We start from the raw sequence: 19,906 nt of genomic DNA on the forward strand, positions 1-19,906 counted from the left end.
GAAGAAAACAAGTCCCAAAGGATTTTAGAAGCAGCAGGAGGGAAAGGCACAGAGGCACGGGTGGCTTAAATTCAGCAAGCCCAGCATTTGACTCCTGCTATTCTGTTAGTTTGCACCCAATGTTCAAATCTCTGTGCATAAACAGCTTCTTCATACACAGAACTAAATGATATATGACAGGGCCTCGTCGGCATCAGGTGGTTGATAAACGACAGCCGTTGCTATTATTGTTTTTTAAAGTTGGATTTTCCTGAAGAGCATGGAACTGGACAAGAACTGACAGTTTCGTAAGTAGAGACCCAGCTGCAAAGTGAAGATTGATGGAGGGTGTAGGGCAGGGCACGGGGAGGAGTGACGAAACACTTGGCTGGAGCAAATGTATTTGTGTCGGAAAGTAGTTTGGAGAATAGGCAAGAAGGAAGTATGGACGCAGAAGGCTCAGCGATCACAATGGAAATACAATGAAGTGGTAGAAATGTTACATTTGCGGGGCGTGTGGTGTGTCGGGCTGCAGGACGGGCATGGCTGCTGCTGTCCTTTGTCTTCAGGGCATGCTGGACCAGTTTCATCTCCCGACTCTATAAGCTTGGTGCCTGCTCGGTCACCTGGATCAGAAAATCTAACCAGGTCTGGGGGAGCATTGTGCTGCAAGAGCAAGAAAACAATAGAGAGAAAAGGAGGGGTGCTTCGTGGACGGTCACAAAGGTGACTTTGAGTTTGACACAGTCTCGATCCCAAATACCAGGAAAAACAAAAGCAAACCAAAAAGGTACTACCCATCGGGATGCCATCTCATCCTAGTATGCCCAAGACTTCTTAGGATTAGAGACGATCCTATCTAGAATCCTGGGCAAACTAGGGTGATTGTCGTTTCTTGGGAGCATGTGGGGGTAGGAACAGGCACCGGAAGACCATTTTACATGGGTATGTAAGTCACGGAAGCCACAGTGTGTGCACCCTTCACCATGGTTGCTATTATCACTTGGAGATGCCGCCTAGATATTTCTCTGGAAAACTCTCAGGTTGCTGGGTCCTACCTAAAATAAGAAAACAGCTTGAAGCTTCAAGTTCATTTTCTTTCTCTGGAGGCTCTGGGACTCTGCAGACCTGAATAGGGAGGGAATATTAGGCTGTAGACGTGAAAAAGGAAAACCAGTTAAAAATCAGCAATCAGATCTGACATCATGGTTGTCTTACCTGTTGGAGCAAGTTGAGACAGATGGATCTTCTCAAGTGCTTTGGAAGGCCAATATCATAAAGGACGGTCGCACTCAGTATTTGTCTAAGACTCTAAAGGAAAGGCCTCAAAGGTTAGTTTCAGACTGCCCAAAAAGCCTCAGCACACTGGGTGGAAAGCAGACAATGAACTGATGCTTTGCGAGGAGAACAAATCCATAATCTTCATGGAGTTATGAGTTTTCTCTAATAATTCTGGCCCTTCCACCTTTCTCCCAAAGCTCTGGTGGTGAAGCGATTGGCTGCTAACGGAAAGTTCCTGGCCAGAACCCACCAGTCATTCCAAGGGAGAAAAATCCTGGTGACATGCTTTGTAAATGTGACAGCCTAGGAAACACTGCAGTCGTGTTCCACTCTGTCCTACAGGGCTGCCAAGGGTTGGAATCAATTCAATGGCGTGTTCCCCACAAGCATCACTTTGTAGCATTGTTTCAGCAGCTTGGGATAAACATGTACTTCCTATCCTTCCTCAGGTGTTTCCGTTCAATTGCCCAAATAAAGGTTTATGTTTATGCATCTTCCCGGGATGTAGTATCATCCTGAGTGGTTGCAAGTGGCCTTAGGAATAAAATCTTTTAGGGTGTGGCTCTTACCTGTGTGACATGGAAATCAACTTCTTTGTCTTTGTACTGGTTTAGGAGCCAGGGCACCTGGTCCAGGGCATATTCACATAAATCTTCCCGGTGTAGCAGGAGACTCACCGTGGGGCCGTGGGCCTTAACGATGGCCAGAGTCTGTAGAGGCACCAAACACCAAACACCATTCCTAACCTTACATTATATTTTTATGCGTCTCTCAAATACTGGAAGGATATGTATTCCTGATAAACTCCCCTTGCCATTTTCAGCCATAACAAGTCATAAGACATATCTTGATATAACGAACCGTAACCATATAGTTCTAAAATATTTAGGTTAAGATTATTACATTCATGTATCTATACAGTGCTCAGTACACACACATCTGTGCTTATTTATGAGTCCTTGAGTGGTGAAATGGATAAAATGTTGGGCTGCCAATTGCAAGAAATTGAAGGTGATTTGAACTTGTCAGTTTATCTTTGGGAAAAAGATGAAGCTTTCTGTACCTGTAAAGATATGTAGCATCTGGGACCCTCAAAAGCGGTTCTACTTTGTTCTGTATGTTTTTTTGATGGCAGTGGATGGAAGTGGAGTGGTATAAATACTTACTGTACTTTTCTGCTAACCAACTGGCCAATGGTTCCAATCCACCCAGCAGTACCTCCAAAGAAAGGACTGGGAATCTACTTCTTAAAAAACAACAACAGCCATTAAAAGCCCTACGGAGCACAGTTCTACCCTTCCACACATGGGGCTGCCATGAATCTGGATTGAATTAAAGCAGCTGGTTGGTGTAGAGAGCTACAGCTACATACAACCTAAGCTAAAGCTATCGCTACATTGCCTCTATTTCTACATCATGACATCTTTATAGAGATGCTCCTCTCAATGTTTGCTCCTATTTTAATGCCCCCTTTCTAGTAGTTACCAGTACAAATAATCAAAAACAGCAATCCAATAATGAGAGGAGTACATCAAAGGGGACTTCTGGAAATTCAAGATGACTTGTAGCTGACTTCATCATGCTTAGTAATGTAGAAGCTAAGCAACAAGGAGGAAAATCTTCAAGGTGATACATGGATACAATGGCTTCAACAATGGGTTCAAACATAACAATAATTGTAAGCACGGTACAGTATTGGGCAATATTTCATTCAGTTGTACATTGGGTTCCTATGAGCCATGTCCAATTTGATGACACCTAACAATAACAAAAAGTTTGAAGTTGTCAAGGATTTGGTCTTACATGGATCCATAATTAATGCTCATGGAAGCAGGAATCAAGAGATCAAAAGATGTATTGCATTAGGTAAATATGCTGCACAAAACTTCTTTATAGTATTAAAGAACAAGATGTTACTTTGAGGAGTAAGATGTTCCTGACCCAAGCCATGATATTCTCTATTTTCTTTAATATGTTAAAGTTAGGACATTGAATAAGGAAGACAGTAGAAGGATGGATGCATTTGAATTGTAATGCTGGAGAAGAATATTGAAAGTACTATAGACTGCTAAAAGGACACCCCCCCCCCCACACACACTACACACACGTATATTGGAAGTAGTAAGACCAGAGTGCTTCTTAGAGACAAGGATGTCAAGATTATGTCTTACATACTTTGGACATATCGTCAGGAGGGACCAGTCCTTGGAGAAGGACATTGAAGGAGAGGAAGGCCCTCTGTCACATGGATTGACATAGTGACTACAACAGTGGGATCAGGGATAGGAACCATTTTCAGGATGGCACAGGACTGTGCAGTGTTTTGTTACATGGTACATAGGGTTACTATGGGTTGGAACGGACTCTATGGCACTTAACAGGAACAACAACACCTATAATACTCACTACTGATTGAGTCAATGCTAACTCCCAGTGATCCCCTGTAGGTTTCCAAGGCTATTACTATTTATTAGGAATAGAAAGCCCAGTTTTTCTCCTGTGGAACTGCCATCCATGAGGATTGTAGCTTAACACATAACCACTGCACTATAAGGGATACTTAATAGTCACTTGATATAAATTTAATAGCAAGTTTAAATTTCCTGTCATGTTAAAAAAAGTTGTATTTGCACTTGACCATCCTTAAAATCTTCATCTATCCCCGAAAAGAATGTGTTCCAAAGGACGACATTGACTCTGCAGCTCCGGGAGATGGACATATCTGATCAGAGCACACGGGAGCAGATGAAGGGGCAGGAGGAGAGAGTGGAGCACAGCCTGGCCCACCAGGCCGTGATGATGATGTTCCTGAGTAGAGCAGCCAGTCCACAGAGAGAACAACATGGCTGGCCCTACTATGAGACATGATGCCCCTCAGTGACTAAGGGCGATACAGGGGACAGCACCGGAGACACAGTGTGGGAATTGCACCTGACCTGATCCCACCACACCGAGGCAAATCACTGGGGGAGTGCAGCGGAACAGCAAGGGAACGGAGTGGCAAGGTCCCCAGGGAATGCTGAAAGTGGACTTTGGGGCCAGGGCGTGGTGCCCCAACAGACTGGACTGGAAAACCCTCCTAAGGGCCAGCAAATGATCCCTGAACTAACTACAAGCTTTTCTCTTGTGAACTGTTTTGTTCTGTTCTTTGTCAGTGGTGTGTTTTTGTTGTTTTGTTGTCTGGTTGTATACTGTTGCTTTGTTTTCCTCTGTCTTGTTTTCGTGCATGTTAGTGACTCCACAGGTCTGTCTGAATAGGACAGGCTGGATGAACTATCTGGAGGAAAAACAATGGGACCGACAGTTCCCGGGGGACTTGGGGTGGGGGGGTAGGGGGGGTAAGGAAGTGGTGTTAACAAACCCAGGGACAAGGGAAAAACATGGGACCCCAAATGGTAGAGAAGGGGGAGTGGCAGGCATGGTGGGAAATGATCAAGGGTAAGGTTGCTTAGAGAAGAGGTATACTCTAGCCCAGGTGGCAATGAAGCATGGTAGTAGGGCAGGAGGAAAGTCAAGGGAGATGGAGGAAAGAGCTAGGAGTCAAAGGGCATTCATGGAGGTCTAGACAAAGACATGTACATGCAAATATATATAGGAAGATGGGGAAATAGATCTATGTGTCTATATTTATAGGTCAAGTATTAAGGTGGTGGAAGGACCTTGGGCCTCTACTCAAACACTCCCTCAATGCATGAATACCTTCTTTTATTAAATTGGAACTCTATGATGCTCACTCTCCCGACACAACGGCTAGAGCCAAAGTGGGTGAACAAGTAAATGTGGTGAAGAAAGCAGATGGTGCCCGGCTATCAAAAGAGATAGTGACTGGGGTCTTAAAGGCTTGAAGATAAACAAGCGGCCATCTAGCTCAGAAGCAACAAAGTCCACATGGAAGAACACACCAGCCTGTGTGATCGAGTGGTCCCAAAGGGATCAGTTACCAGGCATCAAAGAACAAAAAATCATATCATTGACTGCACACCTCCATGATAGGATCGCTGAAGACAAATGGGTGCATAAGCAAATGTGGTGAAGAAAGCTGATGGTGCCCGGCTATCAAAAGAGATAGTGTCTGGGGTCTTAAAGGCTTGAAGGTGAACAAGCGGCCATCTAGCTCAGAAGCAAAAAAGCCCACATGGAAGAAGCACACCGGCCAGTGCGATCACGAGGTGCCAAGGGACCAGGTATAAGGCATCATGCAAAAAAAAAAAAACAACAACGATATAAGTGTGTGTATATATGTGTATATGTATATATATACCATATTAAATGAAGGGGGAAGTGCAGAGTGGAGACCCAAGGCCCAAGTGTCGGCCAATGGAGATCCCCTCATAGAGGGGTTTAGGAGAGGAGATGGGTTAATTAGGGTGCGAGGTAGTACCGATGAAAAACACAGCTTTCCCCCAGATCCTGGAATGCTTCCTCCCCCCAACTACCATGATCCGAATTCTACCTTGCAGGACTGGATAGGGCAGAGGCTGTACACTGGTACATATGAGGGCTGGAGGTACAGGGAATCCAGGGTGGATGATACCTTCAGGACCAAGGGTGTGAGGGGCGATGCTGGGAGAGTGGGTTGGAAGGGGGGAACTGATTACAAGGATCCACATGTGACCTCTTCCCTGGGAGAGGGACAGCAGAGAAGGGGGGAAGGGAGACTCCGGATAGGGCAAGATATGACAAAATAACGAGGTATAAATTACCAAGGGCACATGAGGGGGGGGAAAAGGGGAGGGAGGGGAAAAAAAAAGAGGACCTGATGCAAGGGGCTTAAGTGGAGAGCAAATGCTTTGAGAATGATTGGGGCAGGGAATGTATGGATGTGCTTTATACAATTGATGTATGTATATGTATGGATGGTTATAAGAGTTGTATGGGTCCCTAATAAAATGTAAAAAAAGAAAAGAGGAGAAAAAAATGATTAGGGCAGGGACTGTACAGATGTGCTTTATACAATTGATGTATGTATATGTATGAACTGTGATAAGAATTGTAAGAGCCCCTAATAAATTGTTAAAATTAAAAAAAAAAAAAGAAAAAAAATCTTCATCTAATTTATTTCAGAGAAAAGTTGTTTGAGTGTCTACATATGTCACCTTCAGATTTATTCCAATCAACTCTCAATCCATTGTAATCTGTCTTTAAATGAATAATTCTCTAAATATAAAACAAAATGAAATATGTAATGATTATACAAATATAGAAAACAGAATTATGTTGAAGAAACAAAATAGATAATCCTTGCTTAGGATATATCAAGTATTTTATATTTATCTGCTTTACTTTTTATCTCTTTGCATAATTTATGATTTCTTAAAATGTACACTATTCAGGACTTCTGACAAGATGGTGAGTGAGTAACACATACCAGAGGGACTCTAATGAAATCAGTGCAGGAGAGGGACTGAGAGGGAGAGTCCACTCTGCTGGGTCACAGGAGGAGCATCATAAAGATGAGTGGACACATTAGGTTTTGAGGAGCTGTGGGTATTTGACTCACCACTGTGGAGCCTGGCTAAGCCCCACCGTAGTCTCAGCCAGAGCCAGGCTCCTTTGGCTGGCCCAAGGGCTTTACTTCAACACAGCCACAGCTTGTCACTGCCTCTGGTCAAGGTTTAAATCCCTCTAGACCCAAAGTCAGGCAGGTGATCGGGGCTCAGCTATATCTTTACTTTTGTCTCTCTCTCTCTCTTCTCTCTCCCTCCCCCCCACCCCGCAGTTTCAGCGGGCTCAGGTTTTGTCCCCTCCCACCTTTTCTCTTTCCTCTCACACACCATGACTGGCCTCCAGGCTTCTCCTCTTCACCGAGGGAAATTACATCAGCCCTTCACCCAGCTGGGGGAGCTCATAAGCTCTGTGGCTTAACACACAGCTGGGGGAAATCCCGCTCACCAGCTGCCTTAAGGTAACTCCCACCTACCATCCAAGGTCCTTTAAGTGGTTGGGGTATTACCACTGGCCCTTTGGAGTGCTCCACTTGTTTGGGGGAAACTCTGCTTGCCTTCTACAGTGCTGCACATGGCTGAGGGAACCCCTGCCCATTCACTGTGGTCCCACATAAACGAGAGAACTTCCTCCAACCAGCCATAGGCAGCTACCTAAGGCAGCTCCCCCAACCCTCTCCAGTGATCTTCGCTGCTATGGGAAACTCTGACCTACTCAGTTATCTAGCCAACTAGAGTAATTCTGCCCACAATCCATGGTGCTCTACAGCAACGCGGAAACATCCACCTGCTCTGTGCAGCATGCCCTCTGAGACACCCCAAGCCACTGTGAGCCACACCACAAGGTTTCCTGTGAGATCATCCAGTGCAGTCCCATCCTCGTGGATCCATAACCACCCAACCACCATCCTCTGAGAGCAGCATCCAACTTGTGCTCCAAATAATAGAATACTGGTTGGCTAGGTAAAGAGTGAAACCACAGGAGAATAAAGTGGTAGCCCAACCCTACAGTGAAATTAGTTGCAGGCAGTTCCAAGAAGCATTTATATGAGTCTCCCAAAGAGAGAGCTCAGTGCTCTTCAACTCTCTGGAAAAATGGTGCTGGGCTCCTCTAAAATCACACAGTGCAAACAGCAATCAGCCCTAACAGCCTCAATGAAAAAACAGGAGAAACAAAATGCAATGTCAGAAGAAGTTCTAAGTCTCACAAGATGCATTGAAGAAACAGACATTGATCTGCCACAGAAAGAAATCTTCAGAATGCTGCTTGGAATCATACAAGATATGAGGGAAGCAATACAGAAAAATGAAGAAGAGATAGAGGAGATAAAGACCACCCACCAAAGGGAACAAGACCTAAGGATGAGATAACAAAAGCCAGTAACACATTCACAGACAACAGACTTGAGGAGGCAGAGAATCACACGAGTGACCGAGAGGATAACCAGGCAGACTTCAAAAAATGGGAAAGGCAGTCAAATGAGATAAACAGAGAATGAAGAAAACCTGAGAGTTTGTATGATGCTTTGAAGAACAACATTAGAACAACTGGACTACCTGAACAAGACACAACAAAGAAGTCAACAGCAAAAATAGCTGGGGAATTCGTAGAGGAAAACGTCCCCAGCTTAATGAATGAAAACCAGGCAATCATTCAGGAGGCCAAAAGAAGACCAGATAGACTGAATCCCAAAAGATGAAGTCACCAAGGCATATAATAGTTAAACTATCCAACTTTGAGGAAAGGGAGACAAGCATAAGAGCAGCTAGGGAAAAACAAGCAGTCATGTTTAAAGGCAATCAAATAAGAATATGCTCAGACTTATCAGCAGACACTATGGAGAAGAGGAGAAAGTAGAGTATTCCAAAAATGGAAAGGAAATAATGCAAATCCAAAAATACTCTAACCAGTCAAATTATCTATCAAAATAAATGGAAAACTAAGTCTTCCCAGACAAAGAAAAGCTCAAAGAATACATTAAAAGAGAGCCAACCCTATAAACAAACCTTCCCGACCCCGTATGGACAGAGAGCAACACTTACCAAGGGCAAATAAGAGACCATCACATAGAACAACACCACCTAGAAAGCAAGAAAAATAAAACAGCCCCCAAGATAGCACTGGCTTAAGGGTGTAAAGAAGGCAAGAATGACACAAACACACACACACGCACGCACAACACACTGATAAGAAAGGGAAGTAGGAAAGCACCCAACACAAAAAGTACAAGATGACGGCACAGAGTCCACAGATGAATGTAATAACCCTGATATCAATGGACTGAACTCAGGCATTGAAAGACAGAGGCCAGCAGACTGGCTTAGAAAACACAACCTGTCGATCTGCGGCCTACAGCAGACACATCTCAAGATTACAGACAAAAATAGGCTGAGAATCAAAGCTGGAAAAAAATATACCAAGCAAATGGCAATTGAAAAGAAGTAGGGGTTGCAGTTCTAATCTTAGGCAAAATTAATCTCCAGGTGCAAGCTATAAAAAGAGATATGGAGGGGCACTATATAATGCTCAAGGGAACAGTAGGCCAAGAACCAATGATCATAATAAATGTATACATGCCCAGTGAGAGTCCCATGGAATTCAAACACTCCAAAAAATGAAAAAAGAAATTACAGGCTCAATAGTATATGACTTTAATACACTACTCTTCGAGAAAGGCTGATCACAGGGAAAGAAGTTTGACAAGGAGGCTACAGATCTAAATACTACCATTAGATGACTTGACCTGGTAGATATTTTCAGAACTCTCCACCCAAATGCAAAAGATAATTCACATTCTTTTCAAATCACATGGCACACTCTCGAAGATAGACCACAAGCTGGGACGAAAGTCAAATTTGTGTAAATTCAAGCACATAGAGGTCATACAAACTTCTCTCTCAAATCACTATGCCATAAGGTTGTAACTCAACAAAAGGTTGATTAAGAAAACAAGGGCAAATAATTGGAGGATGAATAACTATTGCAAAAGGAGTGGGTACTGGCCCAGATTAGAGCTGAAATTAGGACGTTTCTAGAGACCATGCAAATGACACTACAACATACCAAAACCTTTGGAAAACAGCAAAAGAAGTTATCAGAGGAAGTTTTATAGCAATACATGTGCACATGAAAAAGGAAGAGAAACTTATGATTGATATGCTGACACAAAAACTACAGCAATTACAGCAGAGTCAACAAGACAATCCCACCAATAGCAAAAGAGAAAAAATAATAAAAATCAGGGCTGAGATTCATGAGAGCAAAAATAAGAAAACTATGGAAAAATTTAAAGCAACTAAAAGTTGGTTCTTTGAAAGGATTAACAGAACTGACAGACCGCTTGCAAACCTATCCAAAGACAGGAAGGAACATATTTCAATAGCAAGGATGAGGGATGAAACAGGGGATATTACAATGTACCCTAATGAAATCAACAGGATTATTACACAGTATGATGAAGGCCATACTCCAATGATTTCAACAACTTAGACGACATCAGCAAATACTTGGGAAAAAATTCCTTCCCTAGACTATCCCAGATGGACATCAGGAATCTCAACAGATGTATAGCAATAGAATAGACAAGGTTATCAAGGATTACCAACCAAAATCCCCCAGACCAGATGGATTCACAGGACAATTCTACCAAGCATTCAGAATAGAACTGACAGCAGTCCTACACAAACTCTTCCAGAACATAGGAAAACATAGAAAACTCCAGAATTCCTTCTATGAAGCTGGTATAACTCTGATACCTAAACCTGGCAGGGATCCCAAAAGAATTGAGAACTGCAGACCAATATCCCCGATGAACTTCAATGAAAAAATCCTTAACAAAATACTGGCCAATAGAATACAAAAGTATATAAAACAAATAGCTCACCACGACCAAGTGGGATTCATACCAGGGATGCAAGAATGGCTCAACATACGAAAGACCATTAGTATCATTCACCACATTAACAAGAAACACTTTAAGAACCACATGATAAAAATGGTAGATATGGAAAGAGCATTTGACAACATCCAAACCCAATTCCTGGTTAAGACACTCAAGAAGATAGGAATGGAAGGAAAATTCCTCAAGATAATACAAGCTATGTATGTAAAACCAACAGCCTATGTGGTAGTCAATGGAGAAAAGAGGACCATACAAGGATACCCCTTGTCCCCACTCTTATTTGACATTATACTAGAGATCCTAGCTAACAACATAAAGCAAAGAAAAGACATCAAAGTTATTCATCTGGGGAAAGAAGATATGAAACTATTGTTATTTGCAGATGATATGATTTTATACATGCAAAATCCCAAAAGCTCTACAAGGGGAGTACTGGAAACAATAGAAGAATATGACAGAGTGGCAGGGTACAAGATCAACAAACAGAAGTCTATTGGACTGTTATACTCATCAGACAAGACCACAGAAGAGGGATCTAAAAGGTAGTAACCTTCACAATAACCAAGGACAAACTGAAATATCTAGGGATATACTTGGCTAAAAAAAAAAGATTCGTATGAGGAAAACTACAGAACACTATTACAAGAAACCAACAGTAACCTCAACAAATGGAACACTATCCCATGTTTGTGGATCAGAAGACACAATATAGTAAAATGTCAGTTCTACACAAGGCACTATATAAATTTAAGGGTGTCCAAATACAAATACCATCATCTTTAAATAATTGGAGAAACTGATTATTACCTTCACAGGAAAAGGGAAGAAACCCAGAATTAGCTGAGAACTCATCAAGAAGAAGGACAGAATTAGAGGGCTTTGTTTACCTGACTTTACTACCTATGATAAGCCATGGTGGTCTAAACAGTGTAGTGGTATAATGACGGATACTGAGACCAACGAAAAAGAACTGAAAACCCAGAAATAAAATCATCAGCAGACAGCTGATCTTTGATAAGGGCCACTCAACGAATGTACAAATGTGCTTTACACAACTGATGTATGTATGGATTGTGATAGGAGTTGTATGAGCCCCTAATAAAATGATTTAAAAAAAGAAAAATGAGGAGCTGATGCCAGGGGCTTAAGTGGAGAGCAAACAAATGATTTGAGAATGAAGAGGGCAATGAATGTACAAATGTGCTTTACGCAACTGATGTATGTATAGATTGTGATAGGGGTTGTATGAGCCTCTAATAAAATGATTTAAAAACAGAAAGTAAAAAGAGATACCACCTATTACACTCAATGATAGTCCAATTCAAAAAATTAAAAAGCAACAAGTGTTGGAGGGGCTGTGGCGAGATAGGAACAATTGTCCACTGCTGGTATCTACAGTCACTATGGAAATCGATTTGCCAATATCTAAAACATATGGAAGTTGAGCTACTATATGACCCAGCATCCCCATATTGGGCATATAGTCAGAAGAGGCAAGAAAGAAACCATGGCCTGACATCTGTGCTCCAATGTTCATCACAACATAGTTCACAATGACAAGGATTTGTAAACAACTCAAATTTCCATCAACAGATGAAGGGATTTAAAAACTGGCATATACATACGATGGAGTACTACGCATCCCCCCAAAGCAGTGATGAACACATGAAGCACAATGCCACATGGGAAGAATTGCTAGGAATTATGCCAAGCAAAGTAAGCCAAGCACAAAAGGGCAAGTACAATGCGGTCTGCTGAGGTAAGCTTCAAAATGCAAAAGCGGCATATGGGAAAAGCTTGTGGAAACATCCATCCTGGGGTGAGATCCAGGTACTATGTCAGGGTCCAGATCCAACCCAGGGATACACATGAAAGCCAACTAAAAAGGAGAGGGAAAGAAAAAAATAAACAAGAAGAAATGGGTAGTGGGGGGATCAATGCACCAACCCACCCAAGGGGAAGGAATTGCTTATATCTCCATAAGAGAGGGACCAGACTTGAATCTGGTGTGCCAAGACGTCAATGCAATATACTGACATGAAGCGGGGAACCAATAGGGAATGTGGGGCTGGTCCCAATTCCATCTACCTGGACACCTGCCATTTCCCCCAGAATAATTCCCTTCAGAGCACAGTACTGAAGCTACAGCTCAGGGAGAGGGGTGCATCTGATCAGAGCACACAGGAGCAAACGAAGAAGGAAGGAGTGAGTGGAATCCATCCTGGCACACCAAGCCGCAAAGATAATATTCCTGTTCAGAGCACTCAATTCACAGATAGGACCATAAGGCCGTCCCCACCAAAAGACAGGACATCCCTCACTGACCCTTAGCACTTTGAGGGACAACACTGATGGCACAGTGTCTGAATTGTGCCCAATCTGACCCACCACACTGGGGTGAAATGCCAATGGCTTCAAACATATCAGCAAGGGGTGCAAAGCAATGAAGTCACTGGGGAATACAAAAATAGACTTTGGTATCAGGGCGTGGCACCCCATCAGACTCCGCTGGAAACCACTCCTAAAAGTCAACAACCAGACCTGGAACTATTTATAGGCTTTTCTTTTTTCATTGATGATTTTTTTGTTGTTTTGCTCTGTCTTGTTTTTGTGCTTATTATTGTCTCTGCATGTCCATCTAGATGAGATAGGATAAACAATCTAGAGGAGAAAAAATGGGACCGATGGTTCCAGGTGACATTGGAGAGGGTTGGGGCAGATGAAATGAAGTGAGTGGTAACACACCCATTGACAAGGGAATAAAAAGTGATCTAAAATCGATGGAGAAGGGGGTGTTGGATGCCTGGTGGTGCTTGATCAAGGGCAATGTAACGGATAGGAATTATTGAAACCAAAAGGAAGGCTGAACATGATAGTGGAACAGGAGGAGAGTAAAAGGAAATATAGGAAAGAGCTAGGACATAAAGGACAGTTATAAAGGTCTAAATACAGGCATTTCCATATGTAAATGTATTTATATATAAGATAGGGAACTATATGTACATAAATTTATATGTTAATTATTAAAGAAGCAGGCAGACATTGGGAGTCTACTGACATACTCCCTCAACGCAAGAACACTTTGTTTTAATAACCCAGTTCCGCTATGCTCACCTTCCCGAAACATTGTTGAAGACAAAGTGGGAACATAAGCAAATGTGGTGAAGCAAGTTGATGGAGCCTGGCTATCAAAAGACATAGCATCTGGGGTCTTAAAGGCTTAAAGATAAACAAGTGGCCATCTAGCTGAAAAGCAACAAAGTCCACATGGAAGAAGTACACCAGCCTGTGTGATCATGAGGTGTCGATTTAATCAGGTATCAGGCATAAAAGAACCAGAACAAAAAATAATATCAGTAAGAATGAGGGGGAGTTTGGAGCGGAGACCCAAAGCCCATCTGTAGGCAACTGGACATCCCTTAGCAGAACGGTCGCAAAGAAGAGATGAGCCTGTCAGGGTGTGGCATAGCATTGGTGAAACATACAACTTTCCTCTAGCTCTTTAATCCTTCCTGCCCCCCTGTATAATGACCCCAATTCTATCTTACAAATCCGGCTAGACCAGTGCATGTACACTGGTACAGATAAGATCTGGAAACAGGGAATCCAGTACAGGTAAACCCCTCAGACCAATAGTGAGAGTAGTGATACCAACAGGGTAAGGGGCAGGTGGACGTAGAAAGGGGAACCGATCATAATGATCTACATCTAACCCCCTCCCAGGAGGATGGACAACACAAAAGTGGGTGAAGGGAGACATTGGTCAGTGTAAGACTTGAAAAAAAATTTAATAAATTATCAAGGGTTTATGAGGGAGGGAGGGTGGGGGTGGGATAAAATGAGGAGCTCATGCCAAAGGCTCAAGTAGAAAGAAAAGGTCTTGAAATTGATGATGGCAACATATGTACAAATGTGCTTGACACACGGGATGTATGTATGTAGGTGATAAGAGCTGTATGAACCCCTAATAAAATGATTAAGAAATAAAATAATAAAAAGCTAAAATATGATCACTATTCTTTAATATAATTCTGAATCAGCAGTACAAAAAACAATCTCAGACCCGTGGTGGGGTTGTTGTTAGATGCCAGTGAGTTGGCTCCTTCCCAAAGCGACCTGATACACAACAGAATGAAATACTGCAGAGTCTTGTGCCATCCTCATGGGTCCTGACCCCATTAATGCAGCCACTGTGTCAATCGTTACATTGAGGGCCTCTCCCCACCTTTAAAAACATTTTATTAGGGACTCATACAACTCTTATCACAATCTATACATACATCAATTGTGTAAAGCAGATATGTACATTCTTTGCCCTCATCATTTTCAAAGCATTTGCTCTCCACTTAAACCCTTTGCATCAGGTCCACTTTTTTCCCCCTCCCACCCCGCTCCCCACTCCCTCATGAGCCCTTGATAATTTATAAATTATTATTTTGTCATATCTTTCCCTGTCCAACGTCTCCCTTCACCCCCTTTTCTGTTGTCCCTCCCCCAGGGAGGAGGTTACATGTAGATCCTTGTAATCGGTTCCCTCTTTCCAACCCCCTGTCCCTCTACCCTCCCAGTATCGCCACTCACAGCCCTGGTCCTGGAGGGATCATCCACCCTGGATTCCCTGTGCCTCCAGCTCCTATCTGCATCAGTGTACATCCTCTGCTCTATCCAGACTTGCAAGGTAGAATTTGGATCATGATAGTTTGGTGGGGGGGGGGGAAGCGGGGTGGGGGGGGGAGAAGCATTTAGGAACTGGAGGAAAGCTGTATTCTTCATTGGTGCTACATCGCACCCTGACTGACTCATCTTCTCCCCTAGATCCCTCTGCAAGGGGAATCTCCAGTGGCCAACAAATTGGCTTTGGGTATCCACTCTGCATTTCTCCCTTCATTCACTATGGTAAGATTTTTTTTGTTCTGATGATGCCTTATACCTGATCTCTTCGACACCTCGTGATCATACAGGCTGGTGTGCTTCTTCCATGTGGGCTTGGTTGCTTCTGAGCTAGATGACTGCTTGTTTACCTTCAAGCCTTTAAGACCTCAGACGCTATCTCTTTTGATAGTCGGGCACCATCAGCTTTCTTCGCCACTTTTGCTTATGCACCCATTTGTCCTCGGCGATCGTATCCTGGAGGTGTGCACCCAATGCCTCCCCCCACCCCGTTTTTTTGATGCCTTCCACTGTAGCAAATATGGCGTCCTTCCCAGGGACTGGAGTCTCCTGTTAAGATGTTCAAAGTATGTAAGATGAAGCCTTGCCATCTTTGCCTCTGATCTTCTAACATATATGAATTTGTCTTTTAGCAATCCATTGTACTTTCAATATTCTTCTCCAACACAATTTCAACTCATTGATTCCTTTTAGGTCCTATCACATACATATGAGACAATGGAGAATATCATGGATAGGGTCAGGCACACCTTAGTCCTCAAAGTAACATCCTTCTCTTTCAACACTCTAAAGAGATCTTTATTATTGTTATTTTTAATCATTTTCTTGGGGGATCTTACAACTCTTATCACAATCCATACATACATCTATTGTATCGAGCATATTTGTACATATGTTGCCATCATCATTTTCAAAACTTTTTCTTTCTACTTGAGCCCTTGGTGTCAGCTCATTTCCCCTTATCCCCCAAACTCCCTCCCTCATGACCCTTGATCATTTATACATTTTCATTTTTTTCATGTCTTACACTGATCTTTGTCTCCCTTCGTCCACTTTTCTACTGTCCATCCCCTTGCCCCTTGGGATGGAGTTATATGTAGATCATTGTGATTGGTTCCTCCTTTCTTCTCCCACCTTCCCCTCCCCCTCCTGGTATTGCTCCTCTCATTATTGGTCCTGAGGTTTTTACCTGACATGGATTCCCTGTGTTGCAAACTCTTACCTGTACCAGTGTACATGCTCTGGTATAGCTGGATTTGTAAGGTAGAATTTGAGTCAGGATAGTGGCAGGGGTGGGATGGGGGAAGGAAGTATTAAAGAACTAGCAGAAAGTTGTGTGTGTGTGTGTGTGTGTGTTTCTTCAGTACTATAATGCACCCTGACTGGCTCGTCTCTTCCTTGTAACCCTTCTGTAAGGGATGTTCAATTATCCACAGATGGGTTTTGGGTCTCCAACCCACTCTCCTCCTCATTCACATCAATCTGATTTTTTGTTCTGGGTCTTTGATGCCTGATACCTGATCAAATTGACACCTCGTAATCACACAGGCTGGTGTGCTTCTTCCATGTGGGCTTTTTTGCTTCTCAGTTAGATGACCGCTTGTTTATCTACAAGCCTTTAAGACCCCAGACACAATATCTTTTGATAGCCAGGCACCATCTGCTTTCTTCACCTCATTTGTTTAAGCATCCATTTGTCTTTAGCGAATGTGTCAGGGAAGGTGAGCATCACAGAATGCCAGATTATTGGAACAAAGTGTTCTTGCATTCAGGGAGTATTTAAAGAGGCTTTGTGCTGCATATTTACCTAGTGAAACTCATCTTTTGATCTCTTGACTGCTGCTTCCATGAGCCCTGATTGTGAATCCTAACAACATAAAATACTTGACAACTCTGATCTTTTCTCCATTTATCATGAGGTTACCTATTGGTCAATTGTAAGGATTTTACTCCTCTTTACATTGAATTGCAGTCCACACTAAAGGCTAAAATTCTAAATCTTCATTAGCAAGTGTTTTAATTCCTCCTTACTTTCAGCAAGCAAGGTTGTGTCATTTGCATATTGCAATTTTCTAATAAGCCTTCCTCCAATCCTGCTGCTGCATTCTTCTTCACATAATCCAGATTCCATGATGATTTGCTCAGCATATAGATTAAACAAGTATGCTGGGAGGATACAACCCTGACACACACCTTTCTGGATTTTAAATCATGCAGTATTCTCTTGTTCTATTTTCAAAACTGTCTCTTGATCCATGTATAAGCACTGACTGAGTACAATAAAGTCGTCTGGAATTCCCATTCTTCGCAAGGTTATCCACAGTTTATTACGGTACACACAGTCAAATGCTTTTGTGTAGTCAATGAAACACAAGTAAACCTCTTTGTGTTATTATTTGCTTTGACCCAAGAGCCATCTGACATCAGCAATGATATCACATGTTCCACATCCTCTTCTGAATCTGGTCTTAACTTCGGACTTTTTTGGACAATGTACTGCTGCTATTAACATCAAGGATTATTTAGGATTAATAACAAGTTTCAGGGTCTCTTCTGACATCTACTTTCATCTTTTCTTTTCTCCCCTCATCTTTTGAATGACAGGTTGCTTTCTGTGTGAATGACAGTCTTGATGTCCTCCTGCATTACGTCAGGTCTTCTGTCATTAATGTACAATGTGTCAAATTTGTCCTCAGGATGTTCTCAAAATCCAGGTGGGATAGACTCAAGGTCGTATTTTGACTATTGTGGATTTGTTTTAATTTTCTTCACCTTCAACTTGAACTTACATATGAACAAACAGAACACGATAGTCAGTTCCCCAAATCAGACCCTGTCTGGTTTTAGTTGCTGATATTGAATTTCTCTTTTGTCTCCTCCAATAGATGTAGTCCCTTCAATTGCTGTGTATTCCATCTGGGGAAGTCCATATGTATAGCTTCCTTTTGTGGTGTTGGAAAAAGTTATTTTCAATGAACAAGTCATTCTTTTGCAAAATTCGTTCATGCAATCCTCACCTTGCTTTCTTCTATCAAGACCATATTTTATAACTACTGTTTCTCCTTTTTCCTAACTTTCGCTCTCCAGTCACCAATAATTATTAATGCATCTTGATTGCATGTTTGATCAGTTTCTCACTGAACTTGTTGATAAAATTCTTCAATTTCTTCATCAATAGGGTTAATGATTGGTGCATAAATTTGAGTAATAGTTGTATTGATTGGATTTCTTTGTATTCAGGTAGATATAATCCTCTCACAGACAAGATTTTGTCTCATGATGGCTTTAGCAAGCTCTTTTCCAACAATGAATGCCACACTAGTCCTTTTGGTCACATTACTCACTCCTTCTGATTGTGTTAGTTCCAGCATAGTGAGTCGTTCCAGCATAGTAAATCATTTCTGATTCAAAATGGTCAATGCCATCCATTTCAGCTCACTGATGCTTAGCATATCTATCTTCAGGTGTCCCATTTGGCCACTTCCGATTTTCCTAAATTCATTCTTCTCACAATCCAAGTCCTTGATCATTAGAAGATTTTTGCAACTGTTTCCCTTTCCCCAAGTCATTTTCCATCAGCATATGAGCATCATGAAGGCTCCCCTACCACAGGCTTTACCTGATCCATGTCATGGTCAACTCCCCTCCAAGAACTCCTCTCTTCAGTCACATTTTGAGTGTTCTTGGACCTGCGGGGGCCATCCTCTGGCAGTATCTCTGACTATTTTCTGCTCCCTTTGTTTAGGCTTTCAGTGTTTGACAATGATTCAAAACTATGCATAAAGTTTTCAATGGCTTCTTTCTCTAAAGTGGGGAGCTGAGTTCTTCTTTGTTGTCCGTTCTTAGTCTAGAAACTCCATTGAAGCTGGTTCACTCTCAGTGACCCTGCTGGCCTTTCACATACCAGTGACATAACCGCCAGCATCACAGCACCACACAGGCCACGACAGTACAACAAACTGACAGGTGAGTGGTGGATCTCAGATCTGAGTGAGCAATAGTGTTAGTTTTGTTATTAGTTGCTATTGATTCTGGCCCGTGGTCATCCACAGGGTTTTCGGTCTGGACCTCTCTCAGAAGTAGATCACCAGACCTGAATTCTGATCTGCCTCTGGATGGGTTTGAATCACGACATTTTGGTAGTCTAGAGCCTCTCCATGTGTGAGACCGGAGTCCTGGGGAAACCTCACCATCATGGTTATGTGGGAGCCCACTGTTGCAACTGTGGTCTAAATACATTTTCTGGTGGAAATTTAAGGTGGTAAAACCATCTGGAAAGTGCCATGGCACCTCCTTAAAAACTTGAAAAAGACATATTATTGGATTCAGCAGTTTCACTACTCGGTATATAGCCTGCAGAAATAAGAGCTGTCTGGTTTACTCTAAATTTTTGCATACATTATAATTTTTTGGAAAGGTATACTATTCTTTAATATAATTCTGTACCAGCTGCACAACAATCTACCTTAGAACCAAGTGAATAGTCATGTTGCTAAAGTTAGTTATTAGATGCTCTCACTGTTGCACATTTCCCTGTAGAACAAATATGGAAAACCTTAGGTGCTTATCAATGAATGGTTAAATAGGCAACGGGACATGTACACAATGGAATACTGTTCAGCATTAAAA

General features: G+C 42.3%; 1 protein-coding gene across 1 annotated transcript in view; it reads right to left on the reverse strand.

The window, feature by feature from the left end:
* The window catches only part of MROH2B (maestro heat like repeat family member 2B), a 104,126-nt gene that overhangs the window by 66,972 nt on the left and 17,248 nt on the right, over positions 1-19,906 (reverse strand). The window contains exons 7-9 of the mRNA XM_075542646.1: positions 1,830-1,970; positions 1,198-1,290; positions 1,038-1,107 (exon numbers count right to left, since the gene is read on the reverse strand). Of these exons, the coding sequence (XP_075398761.1) occupies positions 1,038-1,107; positions 1,198-1,290; positions 1,830-1,970 (304 nt within the window). The remainder of the gene's footprint in view (positions 1-1,037; positions 1,108-1,197; positions 1,291-1,829; positions 1,971-19,906) is intronic.

Source organism: Tenrec ecaudatus, chromosome 2 (genome assembly GCF_050624435.1).
Source record: "Tenrec ecaudatus isolate mTenEca1 chromosome 2, mTenEca1.hap1, whole genome shotgun sequence".
NCBI lineage: Eukaryota > Metazoa > Chordata > Mammalia > Afrosoricida > Tenrecidae > Tenrec > Tenrec ecaudatus.